Here is a 22,500-nt window from a genome sequence, read left to right on the forward strand (position 1 = left end):
CTGTTATGCAACCATTTTATACCAGTTATCCTAAATTTCATAGTATTCAGACTCTTCTTTGTCCTTGAATCTTGATGTTAACTTGTCCATTTCTGCACAATCTGAAACGTTTTAATTTTTTTTTAATGTTATTTGGAATGCTGAATAAATTTCACAGAATGAAAGGTAAATTAATAATAAAAGCAAGAAAAGGCGAGGTGGACTTATAAGATGAGGATTGAACTGGAAGCGGGATGGGACAATTTGCCACAGCCGACTTCCCAAGGAAGGGCCAACTCGCTGTGGAACAATTCAACACTTTCAATTTAATTATTTAAAATAATTAAAACGTTATTTTAACTTTTGTCATCCACATTTCATTTATTCCCTCCTTTGGCATTCTTTCTTTAACTATTCTATTCTACTGTGGCTTCGATATTAGTGTAACTCTTGTTCTACGATGAGTTGGCCATGGCAAGTTGTCGTAGGCTCTCCACAATGGTATGTCTTGACTGGGTTCTGGAGGAGCTCTTCTCGAGAGGAAGGCCTTTTCCCACCCCTAAGCTTTCCTCCCATGGTGGTTGAGAATTTGATCAGCAGGTCTTAGCGGAAGCAGGCTATCCGTTCGATCTCCTGCCCTCGTCCACCTAGCAATAGCAGTTAGACTTATATACCGCTTCATAGGGCTTTCAGCCCTCTCTAAGCGGTTTACAGAGTCAGCATATCACCCCCACAGTCTGGGTCCTCATTTCACCCACCTCGGAAGGATGGAAGGCTGAGTCAACCCTGAGTCGGTGAGATTTGAACCGCTGAACTGCAGCTTAGCAGTCAGCTGAAGTGGCCTGCAGTACTGCACTCTAACCACTGCGCCACCTCGGCTCTATCTATCTCTCTAGAAGATAGATAGATAGATAGATAGATAGATAGATAGATAGATAGATAGATAGATAGATAGATAGATGATAGATAGATATGGATGGATGGATGGATGGATGGATGGATGGATGGATGGATGGATGGATGGATAGATAGATAGATACTGTAGATAGATAGATAGATAGATAGATAGATAGATAGATAGATAGATAGATAGATAGATAGATAGATAGATGATAGATAGATAGATATGGATGGATGGATGGATGGATGGATGGATGGATGGATGGATGGATGGATGGATGGATGGATAGATAGATAGATACTGTAGATAGATAGATAGATAGATAGATAGATAGATAGATAGATAGATAGATAGATAGATAGATGATAGATAGATAGCAATAGCAATAGCAGTTTCAGCCCTCTCTAAACAGTTTACAGAGCCAGCATATCGCCCCCACAGTCTGGGTCCTCATTTCACCCACCTCGGAAGGATGGAAGGCTGAGTCAACCTTGAGCCGGTGAGATTTGAACCGCCGAACTGCAGCTTAGCAGTCAGCTGAAGTGGCCTGCAGTACTGCACTCTAACCGCTGCGCCACCTCGGCTCTACACCTCCAGCGCGTTGAGGCTCTTCTGGAAAACGAACCGACGCTTCTTATCTTTCCCAGCGTCCCACAGCCAAGGAGCTGCTGAAGCACAAATTCATCCTGAAAAACGCCAAGAAGACTTCTTACCTGACAGAGCTGATCGACAGGTTCAAGAGGTGGAAAGCCGAAGGCCACAGCAGCGACGAAACGGACTCGGACGGCTCGGATTCGTGAGTCTGGATGGCGGGGAGTGGGAGGGGGCCCCGCGAGGACCGAAGGGCCGGCTGCTGGCTCTCCATGCACCCAAAGGCGGTCCAGATCGGGAGGGCCTTGAGCCCCCTTGCGAACGTTTTTTAACAAGCTCACCCAGCCTGCTTCTCTAATTGATGGGTTGATTTTGCCTCCTCCCCCTTGCCTTTTAGCGAGTCTAGCAACAAGGAGAATAATTCCCATCCCGAGTGGAGTTTTACTACCGTGCGGAAAAAGCCGGACGCCAAGAAAGTGCAGAATGGAACGGTAGGTTTAGCCACATATTTATCACTTCTCCAAAAGGGATTTATTTGACTTTTATTAGATGAGACAACAAGCCTTTGAGGTTTATTCATTGCATATTGTCAGTTATACATCTCCAAATTATCAGTTCCCCGGGTCAAAGGTTATCTTTAAAAGAAAAAAAACCTTAAAACCATGGCACTACCATTCCCATTAAGAGATCCCCAAATTGAGAGGGCACTTTGCCAGTCGTTTGTGGGCAAGACATCTCCAAATTGAACAGGCTACTTTCCCACCTGGAATTACCAGCTAGCTAGATCCTGCCTGCGATGCTTCGGACTTAACGATTTCTCAAGGTTTCAGGGCGCTTCAAATGCTGTGTCTGAAAACATCCCTCCTGACTCTCTAGGACCAAGATCTCCTGAAAACCTTGGGCTGTTTAACCCTGATCATCAATCCCGTGTTTGCAGAGGTGAGTGTTGTGGCCCGCAGAGCTGGCAGCCGATTCAGACAGTGAGGAGGGTTGGGGAGGAACCTGGGCCAGTCCTGGAGTCTGGGGAAGGCTCCGATGAGGGCTCTGTCGGAGGCAGAGAGGGGGCCAGGGCCGTATGCCAGTTATCAGCTGCCTTCAGAGTCAGACAGCAGTGAGGCAGACAAACAGCTGGAGCCTGTTCCCAGTGTGTGCATGCACAGAGTTGCCAGACGAAGGGAACAGCTAAAGAACGGGTCTACTTGGGAATAAGGTCATGGGGACGATGAATGGCCCCTCCCAGAGGGAATAAAAGAGGAGCGAAAGGGGAGTGGAGTTTGCAGGAGACAATTAGTTCACTTAATTGGTTCGTGTCTCCGAGACTCCTTGCCAAGTTTTGCAAATATCGACCTGGCAGTCTCCAAGCCAGATAAGGTCTGTGACTGTAAATCCTCCCTTGAAAGACTTTGCTGGATGCGAATGAGCAGAACTCAGTCAATTAATAAAAGGGGTTTTTGTCGGGACAAGGAGTTTGCTTCAGGCTCTCGGGAAGCCTCGGTCTCTTGACCCCCTTCGGGCCCTGCATGGCTGCCGCTGAAGCCCCTCACCCAGCTCTCTTTGCCCCCTGCTCAGCTGAAGCAGCAAGACTCCAACAACGCCAGCAAGAGGCGGGCCATTGAAGAGCTGGAGAAGAGCATCAGCCTGGCAGAAGCCGCCAGCCCTGGGATCACCGACAAGATGGTGAAGAAGCTGATGGAGAAATTCCAGAAGTAAGATTTGGGAGGAGCATGATTTGGGTTGGTGGTCCTTGACTCGCGACCAGAATTGAAGCCCTGGGTTTCCGTTCCTGAGCCAGAATAGCCGCCTTGTGCCATGTTACAGCTTGCCTTGCCGCAGTTGTTAAGCGAATCACTGCAGCTGTTAAATTAGTCACCCAGTTGTTAAGCGAATCTGGTTTTGCTTCTCAGAAAGGTCGCAAAAAAGGGAATCATGTGACCCCCTGGGACATTGCGACCGTCATAAATATGAGCCGGTTGCCGAGTGTCTGAATTTCGACCCCGGGGGATGCAACAGTGTGAAAAATGCTCTTCAGTCCCTTTTTTTCCCCAGTGCTGCCGTAACTTTGAAGTTTCTTTCTTTTCTTTTTGCTTTCCCCCGAATTACTTGCGTTGGGATTATTCTTTATGCTATTTATGTTGTTTGTATGTGTTGTTACGAATTGCACCACTGGGCTCAAACCAAGTTCTTTGTATTTATTTTGTACAATGACAATAAAGGCGGCCTTATTTGTCGGAGTATAAGACGCACCAAGATTTTGAAGGGGCAAATTTTTTGTTTTAAAAAAAAGTGTATGCACTCTGCAGACTTCCCCAAAAACGGCTCGTTTTTCATGAAAACGGGCCCTTTTTTTGTCAAAAAAACGGCCATGCGTAGCCTTTAGGAGGCTTCCAGAGTGCTCCTAGGGATTGGGGGGGGGCAAAAATGAACGTTCTTTGCTCATTTTTGCCCTCCCCAGCCCCTAGGAGCACTCTGGAAGCCTCCTAAAGGCTACGCACCGTGACCCGTCAAAACCGCGTTCCACAAAAGCGCGGTCGACGAAATCGCGTATGTGACGTCATCACAACGCGACGAAAAAGATCGAAAAATTGAAATAAAAATTAAATTACAGCAAGCCGATTCACATAAAGGTAAGGGTTAGGTTAAGGGTTAGGGTTAGGTTAAGGGTTAGGGTTAGGTTTAGAGCGTTAGCGTTACGTTTAGTGTTAGGTTAAGGGTTAGCGTTAGGTTTTTCGTTACGTTAAGGGTTAGTTTTAGGGTTAGGTTAAGGGTTAGGTTTAGGGTTAGGTTTAGGGTTAGGTTTGGGGGGGTTAGGGTAAGGTTTTCGCTTTATTTTTACATTTTTTGATCTTTTTCGTCGCGCTGTGATGACGTCACATACGCGCTTTGGTCGACCGCGATTTTGTCGTCCGCGGTTTTGTGGTGGAACCGCTACGCACGGCCATTTTTGCAAAGGGGGAAGGGTTTTGGTAGGGGAAAATGCTGTATTCAGTGTATAAGACGCAGCCAGATTTCTCCCTCTTTTTTGAGGGAAAAAGGTGCGTCTTATACTCTGGAAAATACGGTATTATTATACCTGCATTTGCGGAAGACACCCCCCTCCCCCCCAATAGCTCTGACACCCTGACAGAACTTTCTCTCTCCCCAGGTTCTCTGCCAACGACTCCTGAGGAAGGACACCCCCAGCACCCCCCAGGATGCTGTCCCGCACGGAGGCCTCTCCTCGCCGCCCACCAACCTCCCTCCTCCTCTGCCTCGGCTTCTTTTCTTGAGTTCTTGGTGCCTTTCGAGATCATCGCAATAGATTTTTTTGGTGATCGCGGATTCGGATTTAAGGATCGAACTCCACTCTTTTTGTAAATGGCATATGTGCTTTCTTTCCTTCTTTCTTTTTTTCCCCTTTTCCTTCCTTCCTTCCTCCCTTTTTTTTTCCTTTTTGTAAAGAGCGACTTTTAACATTTTAGTTCCCAACTCCTTTAATCCAGCTCAAAACGAGACAAAAACCATCTGTGCCCTTTGCTTCTAAGAGGCAGCCGGGGAGATCACAATTGCCAACCGCCTCGGCCTCCTCCGCAAATCCGGAGCCTTTCTCCCCCCCCCTTTTTAAACTTCGCAGAAAACACATTCGGGTTTGTTTTCTCCTCTGCCTGAATTGCAGTTCTCCTAAAGCCCCCCCCACCCGCCCCCCCAAAAAAGCCCAGACTCGGCACCTATCTTTGAGGAGCGAAAGGCTACGCGGACGCACCTCTCCGCCGGGCCCCATTTGGCCCCGTCGTCTTTCTTTGGGCCCGTGCCGAGTGTGAGGAATTTGGCACCGTGTTTTATTTTATTTGGGGGTGGGTGGGTGGAGGGTGTCACCTCCGCCTGAAAGCAATACGTCGAAACGGCTTGGCCAGTTGTCCTGTTAACGCCGCATGCCGTTTCTCCGTAGCCCCTTTTCGTAGAGCAACATATCCCAGCGGCCGCGGGGCAAAAGGGGGGGGGGTCAGGGGTAAAAAAGAAAACCAAGATGGCAGCCTGGGGGGGGTGTCACACGCCTCTGAAGCCCACTCCTCTTTTTTTTCCCTTGTTTAAAAAAAAAAAACATGCATTGCACACGGAAGGGGTGGGCTGTGGGCTGCGTGTGGACGCGGCCGCCGTTTTCAGTTCCCCCTCCCCTGAAAGAAACGTTCATCATGGTAAGAAATTTTAAAGCAATATGGTTGAAAGGTTTTTGGGGTGGGGGGTGGGGATTGGCAATAACGGACCCCCATTTGGCCCAAGTTGTTTCTCTTGGGAGTAAAATGGGAGAGAAAGGAGAACCTGCTCAGCCTTGCCGGTGTCCGAGCAGTACCTGAAATGGTGTCACCAGCGTTTTGTGAGGTTGTGTGTGTGTGTGTGTGTGTGTGTGTGTGTGTTGTTGTTTTTTTTTGTAAGATATTGATAGACTTACTTTCTTGAAGTCCTTTTTGTGCATCCACAACAGCCCTTTAATTTCCCCCCCTCCCTTCCTCCCTCCCTCCCTCCCAAAGTGTATTTTTAAATATCTATTTACCAGTTAATATGCAAATAATTGAGTTATAGATATTCTTTCACGGAGAAAGATAAGTACTGTGCAGTACAGAGGTGATTTTTTCCCCCTTTTTTTCAGAAAAGGTAGAAGAAATTATAAACTTGCTTTCGATTATATATTTATGGTACTGTTGAGATGAGTTTTTTTTTCTCTCTCTCTCTCTCTCTCTTTTGCCTTTTCAACCCAAGTTTGTATATTATGCTATCGAAGTGTGTTGTATTTCAGTCTCTGGTTGTGGAAGTGTGGGTGTAAATTTATTTTTGATAAAAAGTCTGGATATGTTTAATTTTATAGTTCAGATCTGCACATTTTTTGTTGTTGTTGTTTTTGGTTTTTGCACAAGATTCGTTTTAAAAGGATTTGAAGTGTATCAGCCAAATACGGAACGGAGTTAAATAAGAGTGCAAACAACCAGTGATTTTTCGTTGTTGTTGTGATTAAAAGTTGCCATTACAACCTTTTCTTTGTAAGGAAAAACAAAAAAGATATAAAGACACTGGCAAGAGAGGGTGGATAGAAATGCCAAGGAGAATTGTTTTCAATGGTGCCTACACTGTAAAAAAAAAAAAAATCCCACGAAGAACTTTTAACTCCTTTGTTTTAATTTTAAAGAAATGTTTGTTTAAAAAAAAAATTGTTTCATTGCTATATACCTGAAACACCATTAGAAATTTATATCTGAGGGGGCGGGGTGGGTGGGTGGGAGGGAGGGGACGGGAAACAGTCTGGACATAGTTTTTGAAAACAATAATGTTACGGATCAAATAAAATATTTTTATAAACGCAGAAGCCGTTGTAAATACAGTTTGATGCGAAGCTTTACAAAATAACCCTTATCATTTGAGTTGAGAACGTCGCACTCTTCCCTCCCGGCCTCTTGTTAGTTCTGTAAATCTGTTTATAGATGAAGCTTCTTTCACACTTTTGAGGAAATGGGGGGGGGGGGGGAAACGCAGAAAGTCAAAAGAGTTAAAAGAAAACCACACAAATAAATATTTAAGTTCTCTAATCTTCTGTGGTCATTGTGTGATTGTGTGTCCCAACAAAAACACCTGAGCCAAGGATCAATTAAGAAGGCAAGTCACATATACATACATACATACATACATACATACATACATATATTTGCAATCCTCCCCCCCCCCCCCAATCAACCTTTTTGAGATCCTTGACGGAAGTGGGATGTCAACCCCCATAATCCCCTACTCTGCTAGGCTGGCCAGGGATGATGGACAACAAAGACCACTGCATCCCAAGGTGGGAAAAGGCTTGGTTTTTCCTACAAGGAAAACCCCTCCTCGTTTTTTTTAAAAGACAAATTAACATCTTTAACAATAATCTGGAGAAGCTCCAGGGGAGAATTTGCAGATAAACTCTGAAACAGTCTCAAAAAGTGGACTTTCAGGTTTGTATGTAAACTGAATTTAAAAAAAAAAAATACGTGGCAGATAAGACAGTCTCTGCTGGTCCCGAGTTCCTTGTCCCAGCTTTTGGGGATCGAGGGTCAAAAGAGGACCCCCTTTTGCTAAAAAAAATTGCCCTGACAGAACGTAGGAAGATGCCGTAAAGGAAGGGGGCTTCCAACTGTGGCCATTTTTAAGACCGGTGGACTTCAAATCCCAGCATTGCTGGCTGGGGAATTCTGGGAGTTGAAGTCCGGCGGTCTTGAAGTGGCCGAGGTTTAAAGCCCCTTGTTCTAAAGAAAAGCTTGCGTGGTTTTTCCACTGGAAAACAGCTGGGCTTCGACAACGCCAGGAGGGAGAACTGAACGCCATCAAGCTCTTGAAAGACCCCCCCCCCCTAAAAAAAACTTTCAAATCCACGACGGGAAAGTGAGTAACAAAACGAGGACTGGAAAAACATTTGTGATCCATATAAACCTGAGAACTGCATACAGCACAGGTGGAGCTGGCTCCGTGATGGGCAGTAGCATCCTACGCACCGTCAGACTGACTCCACCCTGTAGGTGGCCGCCAGTCAGCCTTTACATCATCTCTGAGCGAGGTGGCGCAGTGGTTAAATGCAGCATTGCAGGCTACTTCAGCTGACTGCAGTTCGGCTGTTCAAATCTCACCGGCTCAGGGTTGACTCAGCCTTCCATCCTTCCGAGGTGGGTGAAATGAGGACCCAGATTGTTGTTGGGGGCAATATGCTGACTCTGTAAACTGCTTAGAGAGGGCTGATAGCCCTATGAAGCGGTATATAAGTCTAACTGCTATTGCTATCTCTGCATTTACAACTGGAGTGCGTTTTGGCATTTCTAGCAATCCCGCAGCTCACAATTGGAAGCTTAAAAAAAAAAAGGAAGGAAACAGTAGATTAATCATTTCCCCGCTCCCCTCTTACCAACATGCTCTTTTCTGGACTTAATTGGTGATTGAGTTGGGAAATCCTAAGCCTGATGCAAAAGTTAATTTGTCCAGTGTGATGTTTATGATGTCCTCTCCCAAATATGCACTAAATCAATGAAATTGTCCCTTGAAGGAAAAGAAACTCCTGATATGTAAAGCCAATTAATTCTGCTTTTCCTTTAACCGTGTCGATGAATTCAGCAGTTTTTTTTTTAAATAAAATTCACAAATGGGCAATACGCCACGTCCTTTCGACAGGGGCCGTTGTTGTGCTGCCTACATAAAATAATTGGAGGTGCTCTCGGGATCATGGATCATGGTGGAAGCAGGGACCAGGGGCTCCTCTCCCTCCAGCTGCAGGCTCCCCGAGGAGAGGTGAATCCGCACCCGGGGTCTTTTGAGAACCCGCCCGTAGAGGGCATAGTAGTCCGGGAGGAGGTCCGAATCGGAGTCGCTGGATTCGGTCCCGCTGCCCGCGTAGCGCTCTGCGCTCCGCTGGACTTGGGGAGGTTCTGGGAAGGGCTGCTGGGCGAGCAGGCATTGCAAGAGGTCAATCTTCCTGCTGGTCAAGACGGGGCAGGGTCCGAGGGGGCGGAACTCGGAGCCGCAAGGGAATCTGGTGGCTTTGACGTCCGACTGGCTCAAAGATCTTTTGGGGGTCTCCGGAACACCGTAGCCGAAGACATTCTCGTTATCCTCTTCCTCCATGCTAAGGTGGGTGACATAGGGTGCCCGGGGCAGGGCCAGAGGCTCCATCGACTTGGGGTGGGCTGCAGCTGGGTTCCTTTGTGGCTTCAAGGGTGCCTCGCAGGGGTTGACCTCCACAACTCTTTCCTCGGCCCGGTCAACGGTGGGGCTTTTGGGGTACTGAGGTGGCCGATCCACGTAGAAGAAAACGGTAGGAGAAGCCACCTCCAAGGGCTGATGGGAAGCTGCCACGTAGGGGACATCGGTGTACGTGAGCTGCTGCCTTGGGCTCCTGTCTCTCGCGTCGCTCAGGGAAGGGCGCTTGCTGGCGCCATCCAGCTTGGAGCTGGGCTGGAAAGAGGTCAGGGGGCTCCTCGGCTCGTAGAGACTGGCCGCTTCCCAATCGTGGTCCAGCTCCGTGTAGACCACGGGGAAGGCGGAGCTGCTTTGGGAATGGAGCAGCAGCAACCTGGGGTCGGCTTCTGGTTTTGACCGCTCCAGTTCATCGGCAAAGATGACCTCCACCGCCGAGTTCCTCCGTCGATTGTCTAGGGTGGGCTCAGAAGCGTGGATGCCGTTGGCGCCGTAGTAGCCCCCCATGGTGCCGTAGACAAGCCGCAGGTCTTCCATCTGTGGGGAAAGCGAGGCATCAATGCTGAAGCTAAGATGCAAGGTTTAGGCAGCCTACTGTGAAATCTCCATTCCCTTCCAACCCCACTCCAGGGGAAGGATACTGCGAAATCCCCACTCCCTTCCCACCTCACTCCAGGGGAAGGATACTGTGAAATCCGCATTCCCTTCCAACACCACTCCAGGGGAAGGATACTGCGAAATCCCCATTCCCTTCCAACCCCACTCCAGGGGAAGGATACTGCGAAATCCCCATTCCCTTCCAACCCCACTCCAGGGGAAGGATACTGTGAAATCCCCACTCCCTTTCCACCTCACTCCAGGGGAAGGATACTGCAAAAGCCGCATCCCCTCCCCACTCCAGGGGAAGGATATTGCGAAATCCCCACTCCCTTCCCACCTCACTCCAGGGGAAGGATACTGTGAAATCTCCATTCCCTCCCCACTCCAGGGGAAGGATACTGTGAAATCCGTATTCCCTTCCAACCCCACTCCAGGAGAAGGATACTGTGAAATCCCCACTCCCTTCCCACCCCACTCCAGGGGAGGGATACTGCAAAATCTCCATTCCCTTCCAACCCCACTCCAGGGGAAGGATACTGCGAAATCCCCATTCTCTTCCAACCCCACTAACCTGCTTTCCCGCAGGGCAACAGAAGAAGACCTAGCCAATCAGCTGGGACTCGGGAGGTAGAGAATAGAAGGGGTCAGAGCCAGATAGAGGTGGTATTTGCCGGTTCTGCAAACCACTCAAAATTTTAGCTACCGGTTCGCCAGAACCAGTCAGAACCAGCTGAATCCCACCTCTGGTGTTAGGCTTCTTTGGGCTGGAAGAATCTGCAAATCCCACTCCCTCCATCCTTTCAACCACACCAAAGCCAGGAAAATGGGTGGAGGCTCTATTTTTAAGGTGCACCAAGGTGCTATTTTGCTCATGGGGGGCGGGGATGGCTGCTCCCTTGAGCCCTTCTACCCCTCTCCAACAGATCCCCCCCTGACTCAAATGACGTACCTGTTTGGAAACATCCGTTAGCAGATCCGGGGAAGATCGGCATTGCCTGTCATGGTAGCGGGAGGAATAGTGTTTCCTGCAAGAGAAAAACCAACCCAATGGGTTTTTAAAACTCTTCTCCATTCCAGAAGCTTCTCAAACCTTCTGGCCAGCGACTTTGAGCCGGCCTTCAAGGAGAGCTTCGCAGCGGGATTGTTCGCCCACCAAGATGTGACCGGGCACCAAGATTGGGGATCTTGGCAGGAGAGAGATTTCTGCTGGGTTGTTCGTGGGGTTCACTCTCGAGAAAGCCCAGCTGTTCCTTCAGCCGGGAAATTTTGGGGTGCCCCGCCCCTTTCACTTGAGGAATCTCAGGGTACCTGAGTTTAGAGTTTAGAGTTTTATTTCATTTGTATGCCGCCCTTTTCCCTGTAAGGGACTCAGGGCGGCTCACAACTCAAACAAGGGAAGGGGGATACAGACCGTTGACAACAACACAAAACAATACATAGTTAAAAAGCGCAACAATCATACCATTCGAGACGGGGGCAACGATTCTTTAGCCCCAGGCCTGTCGGAACAGCCAGGTTTTAAGGGCTTTGCGGAAGGCCTGGAGGGTGGTGAGGGTTCGAATCTCCACGGGGAGTTCGTGCCAGAGGGTCGGAGCAGCCACAGAGAAGGCTCTCCTCCGGGTAGTCGCCAGTCGACACTGGCCGGCGGATGGAATTCGGAGGAGGCCTAATCTGTGGGATCTAATCGGTCGGGTGGAGGTAATTGGCAGCAGGCGGTCTCTCAAGTACCCAGGTCCAATACCATGAAGGGCTTTATAAGTGACGACTAGCGCCTTGAAGCGTATCCGGAGACCAATAGGCAGCCAGTGCAGCTCGCGGAGGATAGGTGTTACGTGGGTGAACCGAGGTGCACCCACAATCGCTCGCGCAGCTGCATTCTGGACAAGCTGAAGTCGCCGAATACTCTTCAAGGGCTGCCCCATGTAGAGCACGTTGCAGTAGTCCAGTCTGGAGGTCACAGACCTTGAGAATACCTTGCAAGCTTTTATAGAGAAGGAGGAGGAGGAGAGCAGAAACCTACGAAGAAGGTTGCAAGGGGACTGGAGGAAAAATATTAACGACTTAATTGTTGGCCGTCCACACCGCAATCAACAAATAAAAAGCCACACCCAGCCACATAAACACAACAGATATAGAATAGTCCAAAGCACCCATTTTTTGGAGGCAGATGGACACCAGCATGAATTTGACCAGAGGCCAAACCTGTTGTCCTGGTTGGACTGGCCCAGAGTGGATCCTGCGAGATTATCCTGGTTTGTGGAAAATGTTCTTTCAACAGGTAAATTACCTCTCGAAGGGCAAACTCTTCTGCTTCCCTTTGGTCCTCTGTTCCAGCAGCTGCCTCTGAGTTCTCCCACTGTCGTTGCAAAGAGAGAAGTAGCTAATGAGTTGCTGCCTCTTCAGCACCCATCGAGGGCACCCCAAATACACCCACCAAAACGTTTTGAGGCTGTCCCTTGTGTGGGGGAACAACCCCCCCAGCCTCCCAGGAGCTTACAGGTTAACATTTCCGTGACCCGTCAAAACCACGTTCCACAAAAGCGCGGTCGACGAAATCGCGTATGTGACGTCATCACAACGCGACGAAAAAGATCGAAAAATTGAAATAAAAATTAAATTACAGCAAGCCGATTCACATAAAGGTAAGCGTTAGGTTAAGGGTTAGGGTTAGGGTTAGGTTAAGGGTTAGGGTTAGGGTTAGGTTTAGGTTTAGGTTTAGGGTTAGGGTTAGAGCGTTAGCGTTACGTTTAGCGTTAGGTTAAGGGTTAGCGTTAGGTTTTTCGTTAGATTAAGGGTTAGGTTTAGGGTTAGGTTTGGGGGGGTTAGGGTAAGGTTTTCGCTTTATTTTTACATTTTTCGATCTTTTTCGTCGCGCTGTGATGACGTCACATACGCGCTTTCGTCGACCGCGATTTTGTCGTCCGCGGTTTTGTGGTGGAACCAACATTTCACACCCAGAAAAGGCAGGAGAGAAGCAAAGAGGAAGAACTTGTGACCGGCGGAGCCAGTGGCTGGCTTCCTTCCACTGGAGGGTCCGCGAGAAAATTTTGGTGCTCCGCAGAAAAATTATTTGCATTTTTTTATATATTGCACTAAATCAGGGGTCCTTAAACTACGGCCCCTGAGACGGATATGTGCAATGAATGTTTGTGTTACTGCAGAGAGTCTCCCCCTTCGGGGTCTTTTTGTGAGGGTCGGAGGGGGGCAGAAATTCCGACTCGGCGTCTGTTTCGGTCTCCTGGTGGGGGGCTTTGGGCGAAGGCTGGAGGGAAGAGCCGCTGGTGGCGAAGAGCCGGAGGGCCTCGTTCCAGTGGGACTGCATCATGGCCTGGAACTGGCTGACCATCTCAGCCCGCTGAGCCTCCAGGCACCATCACCTGGCCTTGCACTCCCGCGGGTCTTCCCTCTGCTTGGAAAGCCTATGCTCCTAGTCCTCAGTGAGGTGCCTCTGCTGGGCCTTCTTCTCGGTCAGATCCAATTGGAACCGAGCTTTTTTGCCAACTCTTTCTCCTGCTTAGCTCCAGCAATGCTTCCTCTTGGGGCCCTAAGGAGCCTGGGGCGGGCAAGCGAGGAGTGGTTGGGAGGGGCGGGGTGAGATTGAGTTGGCCACCCCCAGCAAGTCACATGACCACCTAGCCACGCCCACCCAGCTGGTCATTAGGCAGATCATATTAGTAGGTGCTCGGGATTTAAAATTATGAATTTGGTGGTCCCTGAGGTCCGAAAGGTTAAGGACCCCTGCCCTAAATCACCTGTAACGGAAGCTGGAGCCTTTGCTGCAGAGGAAGGGTTTGGGTTTTGACTTTGGCTCCGCTGAGAGGCGGAAGAAGGCGTGGTATTCGACGCACGTCTTCCAAAAAGCCTTGCAGGTGTCACGACTTGCCATGGCAAATTCCAGGGTATCTTTGCAGAGAGCCTGTTGGGGATGGAGAAGGAAAAGACGAAGAGTTTATTCCAGGGTTACTTGACCTTGGCAGGTAGACTTCCATTCCCAGAATTCTTCGTTTTCAATTGAGCCTACAGCCTGGAATTTCATAGTGGCCTCTCATCCATGCTCTGCTTAACTTTTCAAGATCAAGCATCCAATCTTTCTGAAAGCCGAGGCCAGGGAATAGCAAAATTAAGAGTTGGGAATGCCCTTGGAGGTCTTCTAGTCCAACAGGCAGGAAACCCTAGACCGTTACAGACAAAGGGCTATCTAATCTCTTCTTTAAAACCTCCAACTCAGGGTAGGAGGGAGGGAAGCAAGGAGGGAAGGAAGGAGAGAAGGAGAGAAGAAAGGAGGGAAGGAAGGAGGGAAGAAAGGAGAGAAGAAAGGAGGGAAGGAAGGAGGGAAGGAAGGAGGGAATGTAGGAGAGAAGGAAGGGGGGAAGGAAGGAGGAAAGGAAGGAGAGAAGGAGAAAAGGAAGGAGGAAGGAAGGAGGGAAGGAGAGAAGGAGGGAGGGAAGGAAGGGTAGTAGGAGAGAAGAAACGAGGGAAGGAAAGAGGGAGGGAGGGAAGTAGGACCGTTGTAAGATAAGATGGATCTATGGGATGATAAAAAAACAATCTTCAAGTATATTGTCAACAGTAGGGAAAAATTGTTATAAATACATATTATTAATAACAGTTATGAGATCATATAATTGTGAATGTATATATGAAATTGATAAAATAAAAAAATAAAAAAAATAAAACCTCCAACTCTGGAGGTCTATGGAGATTCGAAGTCCTCCACGTCGTGGTTGCCCCAAAGGTGCTTTTTTTCAAGAGGCCACTGGACTTTCTGGTTGGTCTGAGAAGATGTTTCGCTTCTCATCCCCGGAGCTGAAGAAGCTTCTTGGGTGAGAAGCAAAACATCTTCTCAGAAAAACCAGAAAGTCCTGTTGCCTCTTGAAAGAAAAAAAAAAGCAACTTTGGGACCTCCAGTGTTGGAGCAACTTCTGGAGGCAACTTCTGTCCCACTGATTCATTGTTCTAACTGTCAGGAAATTTCTCCTTAGTTCTAAGTTGCTTCTCTCCTTGATTAGTTTCCACCCATTGCTTCTTGTTCTACCCTCAGATGCCTTGGAGAATAGTTTGACTCCCTCTTCTTTGGGGCAACCCCTGAGATATTGGAAGACTGCTTTCATGTCTCACCTAGTCCTTCTTCTCATTAAACTAGACATACCCAGTTCCTGCAACCGTTCCTCATATGTTTTAGTCTCCAGTCCCCTAATCCTCTTTGTTGCTCTTCTCTACACTCTTTCTAGAGTCTCCACATCTTTTCTACATCGTGGTGACCAAAACTGGATGCAGGATTCCAAGTGTGGATATCGGAAGACTGCTATCATGTCTCCCTTGGTCCTTCTTTTCATTAAACTATCCAATCCCAGCAACCCTTCTTCATAAGTTTTAGCCTCCATTCCCCTGATCCTCTGTTCCTCTTCTCTGAATGGCCCCAGAAATCCTTCCTTTTCCCTCCTGCTATTCACCCCAAACAATATGGAACTTGTTGCAGTGATGGTCTGCCGGTGAGCCAGCCTTCTGCCTCAATGGATCATTTTTGCAAAGAGGGTGCCTTAGACTAGAGAAATATCATCCAACCCCCAACCCCCACACAGACATTGACACACACAGACAAAAAACACAGAAATCCGATCCCAAACCGCCCCAAAGTACCGAAATGTTGGCATGAAGCTTGATCAAGAAATGCTTCCGTTTGAAACTCAGCTTCCGGATTTTGGACCAGTTGAAGGTATTAATCTTGGTGTTGCCCTGAAAAATTAAGAGCCAAGAAACAAGAAGGTCAAGGGGTGTTCAACCTTGACCATTTTAAGCCTCGTGGACTTCAACTCCCAGAATTCTTCAACTCTCAGAAGTCCACTTTAAGCCTCATGGACTTCAACTCCCAGAATTCTTCAACTCCCAGAAGTCCACTTTAAGCCTCATGGACTTCAACTCCCAGAATTCTTCAACTCCCAGAAGTCCACTTTAAGCCTCATGGACTTCAACTCCCAGAATTCTTCAACTCTCAGAAGTCCACTTTAAGCCTCATGGACTTCAACTCCCAGAATTCTTCAACTCCCAGAAGTCCACTTTAAGCCTCATGGACTTCAACTCCCAGAATTCTTCAACTCCCAGAAGTCCACTTTAAGCCTCGTGGACTTCAACTCCCAGAATTCTTCAACTCCCAGAAGTCCACTTTAAGCCTCATGGACTTCAACTCCCAGAATTCTTCAACTCCCAGAAGTCCACTTTAAGCCTCGGGGACTTCAACTCCCAGAATTCTTCAACTCCCAGAAGTCCACTTTAAGCCTCATGGACTTCAACTCCCAGAATTCTTCAACTCCCAGAAGTCCACTTTAAGCCTCAGGGACTTCAACTCCCAGAATTTCCCAGCCAGCACAGCTGGCTGGGGAATTCTGAGAGTCGAAGTCCACAAGTCTTAAAGTTGGCTAGGTTGAGAAACACTGGATTAGGTGACCCTTCTGGTCCCTTCCCCCCAGTGGTAGGTTTCAAATTTTTTTAGAACCTCTTCTGTAGGTGTGGCCTGCTTTGTGGGAGTAGCTTGCCAGCCATGTGACTGGGTGGGAGTGGCTTGTGGGCATGTGACCGGGTGGGCGTGGCCAACATGTAAAATGTGGTGAAACTCACTTAACAACGCTCTTGCTTATCAACCAAAATGTTGGCTCAGAAACTCTGGCATTTGAAGCACGCAAGTCTTAAAGCTGTCAAGTTAGTTACAAGACCCTTAACCCTTTAGAAAAAAAAAACCCAGGGGTGTTCAAACTTGACAGCTTTAAGACTTGTGGACTTCAAGTCCCAGAATTCCTCCTCCAGTCATGTTGGCTCAGGAACTCTGGCATTGAAGTGTGCAAGTCTTAAAGCTGTCAAGTTACAAAACCCTTGCACCCCTAACCCTTTAGGAATAAAAAACCCCAGGGGTGTTCAAACTTGTCAGCTTTAAGACTTGTGGACTTCAACTCCCAGAATTCCTCCTCTTGCACTTCATCTTGATGATGTGCGGACGGGCGGGGGGAGGGAGCTGGAACGGGCTCTAAACGGCACTGTAGATTTGTGGAACCTCTTCTATAGAAGAAGTTAGAACTGGCAGGAACCCACCCCTGCTTCCAACTCTATCATTCATGGCTGGCTGGGGAATTGTGGGAGTCGAAGTCCACAAGTCTTAAAGTTGGCTACGTTGAGAAACACTGGACTAAGGTGACTCTTCTGGTCCCTTCCAACTCTATCATTCATGTCCGGCTGGGGAATTGTGGGAGTCGAAGTCCACAAGTCTTCAAGTTGGCTAGGTTGAGAAACACTGGATTAGGTGACCCTTCTGGTCCCTTCCAACTCTATCATTCATGGCTGGCTGGGGAATTGTGGGAGTCGAAGTCCACAAGTCTTAAAGTTGGCTAAGTTGAGAAACACTGCATTAGGTGACCCTTCTGGTCCCTTCCAACTCTATCATTCCTGGCTGCCTGGGGAATTGTGGGAGTTGAAGTCCACAGCTCTTAAAGTGGCCAATGAAGTAGATGAAGACATAACCAGGAACATCACACCTGACAGTGTCCAGGTGTTCAAGGTGGCTCACAGAGAACCCTTTTCAGTTGCTGGGCCTGAGGCTGCTCAACATCCAGCACAAAGTGGGGATTATACGTTTTTAAATTTCAAAAACAAAATTCTTTCCCTTTGAGAGATCTTCCTAGCTGCCTCTTTCGCGCCAACGGAAAGCCCAAAGCCCCTCTTTAACCAGCAATTGCTTCGTGGCTGCAGAGTTGAATGTATTGTCTCGTTCCTTTTTTTCTTTTGCTACCGTTTCGCTGGAGGAAAAACCCTCATTTCTGCACCCAGAAGACAAAGCAGCTCGCCCCCCCCCCCCCCGTTTCCCTTGCTCCTTCCCCAGCTGTGGGTGAAGGCTGTCGCAGAGCCATCGCCCACGTTTGCCAGCCAAAGTCTGCGTCTCCCCCCACCGCCAGCCCCCGTGTACAGAAAGCCAGGGAGCTGTAGAACTATGTAATTGCCACGAAAATGAGGCTGCTATTCTCGGCAGAAAATTATACGGTCACGGCTTGTCTCCCTACTGTGAAACACATGCCTTCTGCGCTATCCGACATGGCATCAGTTGCGTTCAGCGAGGAAAGACAGGCGTCAAGGCGCCCACATCAGAGGGCAAAGCCACGAACGGCATGGGGACCCCCAAGGGATTTTTCTCACATACCCTGGCTTCCCTGGGAGGCAATTCCTCAGGCTATACTTAGAGCGGGAAGCTTTTAATTAACACCAGAAAGGACTTTTGCTGACCAGCTTCTGACGGCCCCCCGTTCAGTTATCAAAGAGTCCCGTCTAGAACTGTGAGGGTGAAGCTAAGGCACCCATGCCAGAAGTAGCACGCATACAGGGCCGGATTTTCCTATAGGCTAAGTAGGCTTCAGCCTAGGGCCTCAAGATCAAGAGGGGCCTACATTCAAATTGTTAGCAAAATTAAAATTACACTATTCTAAAAACAGTGAACACTAAAACACTGAACCGAAAATAAGGAGAAATTCTACGCACGTGGCTAATAAACAAACATAAAAATGTATTGGTTAAGATCGTTCCACCGCCACGGCAGTTGGGGAGCCCGCCCACGTTCCCGGCACCGACGGTCGGGCAAGAGGCGCGGCCGCTCCCAGTAGCCGCCCCGTCGACGCGGAGCTCACCAGCGGCCAGACAGGTGAGGGCGAGGGGGCTGAGCCAGGCAGCTGAGCACAGCAGGGGAGGCGGCTGGCCTCGCTGCCTTTGCCGCCGAGCAGAGCCGCCCTCCGTCGGGAGGCCAGCTATATATATTGATATATATTGATATATATCACAGTAATGATGTATTTTATTGTCTCTCATGTAATTTACAAACTTAAAAATGGGAGGTGAAAGGGCCTCATAAGTGGAATAGCCTAGGGCCTCTTTTCATCTAAATCCGGCCCTGCACGCATGCCATCTCTCCAGGCATGCAAAGCCATCGCCCGTTGCTCTTCTGGGTTCAGGTGCTCCGGTCAGCTGGTCTTCACACATGCGGGAGTGCTGGAAAGCGGAAAAGCTGCCCCCTGGTGGGCATGCATGCAGTGGGCAGCTGCTATTTCTGGTTTCTGATGCTCAGGCACGCAAGGAAGACCAGCTGGGCATGGTGCATGCATAAGCCGGAAGCTGGAAGATCATCTTCCAGGCACGGGCATGCGCAACTAGGTGGCTACTTTTAACGGTTTCTGGCCTGCGTGCACACCCATTTTGGCACTCAGGGCTGAGAAGGTTGACCCACACTGGTCTCGAATGATTGACAGCTGCCAAAAGGGCTCCAGAAAGGGCTGCTTTTAATGCAGCGGGCAGCAGAATGCCGCCAGCTCCAAGAATCCATCCTTTCGAATGGGTATCTTGCTTGGAAAGGAGCCTTCGTGAGAAATGATCGTTACCCGCAGCACCAGGACTCCCATGTGGGTAACGGCCAAGTTGATCTGGGTGCCTTCCCCATCACTGGCAGGGTGGGGACGAATGCCGTACATCTCCAGCTTCCTCGCTATGTCCAGGAGCTGCACATCGGATTCGGCCGGAGTTTTGCCCCTGCAAAAAAAAGAGAGAGGACAGGATCAGCAACCGAGCCGGAGGGAAGGGGCTGGCTGTGTGTCCAAGCCTATTTTTGGGCTCAACCAGGACGTTTTCCTCTCAGTTCTCTTGCTCCCAGTTTGGGGACCGGAAATCTCTCCCTTCTCAAGTTCCCGATTTCCAGTTCAGAAAGTCCTGTGGAATGAAACTTTCTACGAGCGGAAGTTTTAATTTCATTCAAGCTCTCCCTCGCAAGGAATCCTGAGCCAAAGTAAAAAGTCTAGCCCTGATGACGTTGCCTAGCTGGGTAATGAGACGCCTGTAAGAAAACACAGGAGTTCAGAGAGCACCAAGGAGCCCGCAGCTCTCCTCCTCTCTTCCTTATTGCAAACCCCACCCCTCTTCCAACACTGATGCTGTTACCTAGATGGGCAATGAAATGTCTGCAAGAAAGCAGATGAGCTCAGGGAGCATGAAGGAGCCCTTAAAAAAATTAAAAAGAGTTAGTGGAGAAGACCGGACACTTACATGTGCTTCTTATGATAGCACATGATGCTGTTCCTGAGGTCCTCTTGGTTTGGCAAGTATTTGTGCGTTTCCAAGTGCTTTCGGTCCATTTCTTCGTGGAAATCACCCAGCGCAGCTGCAGGAACAATCAACACAATGAAGAACGCTTCTGGTCAACGGGATTGGCTTTATTTGGAGGTCACACACCCTGGTCCATGCCCCAAAGGGTCAAGGTTCCTCTCGCACATATGCGCTAGCCGTTTCCCGACTCTAGGGGGAATGGTGCTCATCTCCGTTTCAAAGCCGAAGAGCCAGCGTTGTCCGAAGACGTCTCCGTGGTCATGTGGCCGGCAGGACTCAACTCCCCCGAAGGCGCACGGAACGCTGTTCCCTTCCCACCAAAGGTGGTCCCTATTTTTCTACTTGCATTTTTTACCTGCTTTCGAACTGCTAGGTTGGCAGAAGCTGGGACAAGTCACGGGAGCTCCCTCCGTTACGCGGCGCTAGGGATTTGAACCGCTGAACTGCTCACCTTTCTGATTGACAAGCTCAGCGTCTTAGCCACTGGCCCACCGCGTCCTTCCGTCCACAAAAGCCAGGAGAAACCTCAGGACCAGCCCATGGCAGAAGGGAAGGAGGGGGGGGAGAAATGCCTTCTGCCACCCCGTGGGTTACCCGTTGGAGGCGTTTCCCTCCCCAAGACCCAGCCGCGTCCTTGCCCTCCTCTTCCTCTCCCACCGAAGGCTCAGGGACCCACATTGTAGAAGATGCGACACCATCAAAGCCGAGCTGTTCTCGCTGCAAGGGAGTTTCCCGCAGGCCAGGTCCCTCTTGAGCTGAAGAGTGAACAGGTACCTGAAATGACATTATTCAGGGGTCTCACTCGGGGTTAACCTTCCTCTGGAAAGGCGACACGGGTGGGTCTCGTTTTACGACCACCTTTGAGAATTCCCACCGCCGAGCAAGCTTTTGTTAACGGGGGGTTTGTGTTTACACCATTGTTAAAGGAATCGCTGCGGTTCTTAAGCAAATCGTGCAGTTGTTTATTTATTTATTATTTATTTATTAATTAGACTTATATACCGCTTCATAGGGCTTTCAGCCCTCTCTAAGCGGTTTACAAATTTTTTTAGCAAATTGAGTCAGCAACTTGCCCCCACAGTCTGGGTCCTCATTTCACCCACCTCGGAAGGATGGAAGGCTGAGTCGACCTTGAGCCGGTGAGATTTGAACCGCTGAACCGCAGATCACAGTCAGCTACAGTGGCCTGCAGTACTGCATCCTAACCACTGCGCCACCTCGGCTCTTAAGTGAAACCGGCTTCCCGCAATGCCTCTGCTTGTCGGAGGCCAGCTGGGAAGACCCCAAAGGGTCAAATTCAATTACGGGGCTGCCCAGCACCTGAAATTTAATCCCCTGAACATGAGGATCTTCCGAGGGATTGTAAGTGTGCCTACTGGTGCTAAGTCATTTTTTCCAGTGCTGTTGTGAGTTGGAAGGGTCACTTCACAAAATACTCCAGGCCTCATAGATACGCTTCTCTCCGATTCTTAAGGACTAGAAACTTGAATCGAAGTTTCTTAAGGACTAGATACTTGAATTAAAAAAAACAGCTTCTTAAATGTGCTGAAACCAGTCTGAATCCAGCATTGTTTGCTAAGGATGTGGACCTCGTGTCAACGATTATCCCCTGGTTTTTTTTGGCATTATTTGCCCGTTAGCAGAGCCGAGGTGGCGCAGTGGTTAAATGCAGCACTGCAGGCTACTTCAGCTGACTGCAGTTCTGCAGTTCGGCTGTTCAAATCTCACCGGCTCAAGGTTGACTCAGCCTTCCATCCTTCCGAGGTGGGTAAAATGAGGACCCGGATTGTTGTTGGAGGCGATATGCTGACTCTGTAAACCGCTTAGAGAGGGCTGAAAGCCCTATGAAGCGGTATATAAGTCTAACTGCTATTGCTATTGTTTCCCCGAAAATAAGACCTCCCTGGATAATAAGCCCAATCGGGCTTTTGAGAGCGCTAAAATAATCCCTACCCGAAAATTTTGCAACACAGCCGCAGCCATGAGGTGACCACACTGGCCTCCTCCTTCACCTGAAAAATAATAAGCCCTCCCCAAAAATAAGGCCAAGCGCTTATTTCAGGGGTCAAAAGAAAGTCTTATTTTGGGGGAAACAAGGTATATTTAACGATGCGCTATTAAATATACTTCATGCCTTTAAATATTCCCTGCCTCCTGTTGTTATTGTCACAGCAATAACAGCAATAAACTTTCTTTGTATCCAGGCTGAACTGTATACAAACAATTTCACCCCGGGAACTGCGTTTCATCGAGGTTTCTTGTTCAACAGACACCCGAAAGAAGACAAGTCATCCTTCAGGATGCAATTATATGCCTTGATTTGTTTTAAAAGGGAAACCTTAGGAGACGAGGGGCGAAAGAAAAATGCATGGAAACATGAAAAGGAACTGAAGGGAAAAAACAATGCACAGCCTACCTCGTCAACTCTTCTTTCAGATGGCCCGGATCCACTGGGAAAAATTTCACCATAAATTTGAAAAGAATCTCCTTAGGATCTTAAAACACAACATCTTCATAAGTTTGGTTTCAAAAGTCTGTCGGGAACATTTACACACATCTTTTCATTTGAAAAGTGGCCCTTTCGCTAAAGACCAACCCAGCCATCCCCCCCCCCCCCCAAGACTCAT

The 22,500-nt window shown here is 48.7% G+C and overlaps 2 protein-coding genes across 2 annotated transcripts in view; one reads left to right on the forward strand and one right to left on the reverse strand.

Annotated features, from left to right (window-relative positions):
• Nucleotides 1–158: 158 nt before the first annotated feature.
• LOC116516150 (serine/threonine-protein kinase 26-like) lies at nt 159–6,570 on the forward strand. Its single transcript, XM_032228554.1, has 6 exons — nt 159–165; nt 1,487–1,676; nt 1,869–1,962; nt 2,348–2,410; nt 3,041–3,177; nt 4,614–6,570. The coding sequence occupies exons 1-6, from the start codon at nt 159–161 to the stop codon at nt 4,633–4,635; spliced, it is 513 nt and encodes a 170-aa protein (XP_032084445.1). The 3' UTR covers nt 4,636–6,570.
• Nucleotides 6,571–8,644: 2,074 nt separating this feature from the next.
• Nucleotides 8,645–22,500, reverse strand: part of FRMD7 (FERM domain containing 7) — a 21,036-nt gene continuing 7,180 nt past the window's right edge. Inside the window, exons 4-12 of the mRNA XM_032228555.1 lie at nt 22,290–22,323; nt 20,550–20,647; nt 19,814–19,928; nt 19,156–19,303; nt 15,389–15,484; nt 13,501–13,664; nt 12,036–12,104; nt 10,698–10,773; nt 8,645–9,685 (exon numbers count right to left, since the gene is read on the reverse strand). Of these exons, the coding sequence (XP_032084446.1) occupies nt 8,645–9,685; nt 10,698–10,773; nt 12,036–12,104; nt 13,501–13,664; nt 15,389–15,484; nt 19,156–19,303; nt 19,814–19,928; nt 20,550–20,647; nt 22,290–22,323 (1,841 nt within the window). The remainder of the gene's footprint in view (nt 9,686–10,697; nt 10,774–12,035; nt 12,105–13,500; nt 13,665–15,388; nt 15,485–19,155; nt 19,304–19,813; nt 19,929–20,549; nt 20,648–22,289; nt 22,324–22,500) is intronic.

This window comes from Thamnophis elegans, chromosome 12 (genome assembly GCF_009769535.1).
Source record: "Thamnophis elegans isolate rThaEle1 chromosome 12, rThaEle1.pri, whole genome shotgun sequence".
Taxonomy (NCBI): domain Eukaryota; kingdom Metazoa; phylum Chordata; class Lepidosauria; order Squamata; family Colubridae; genus Thamnophis; species Thamnophis elegans.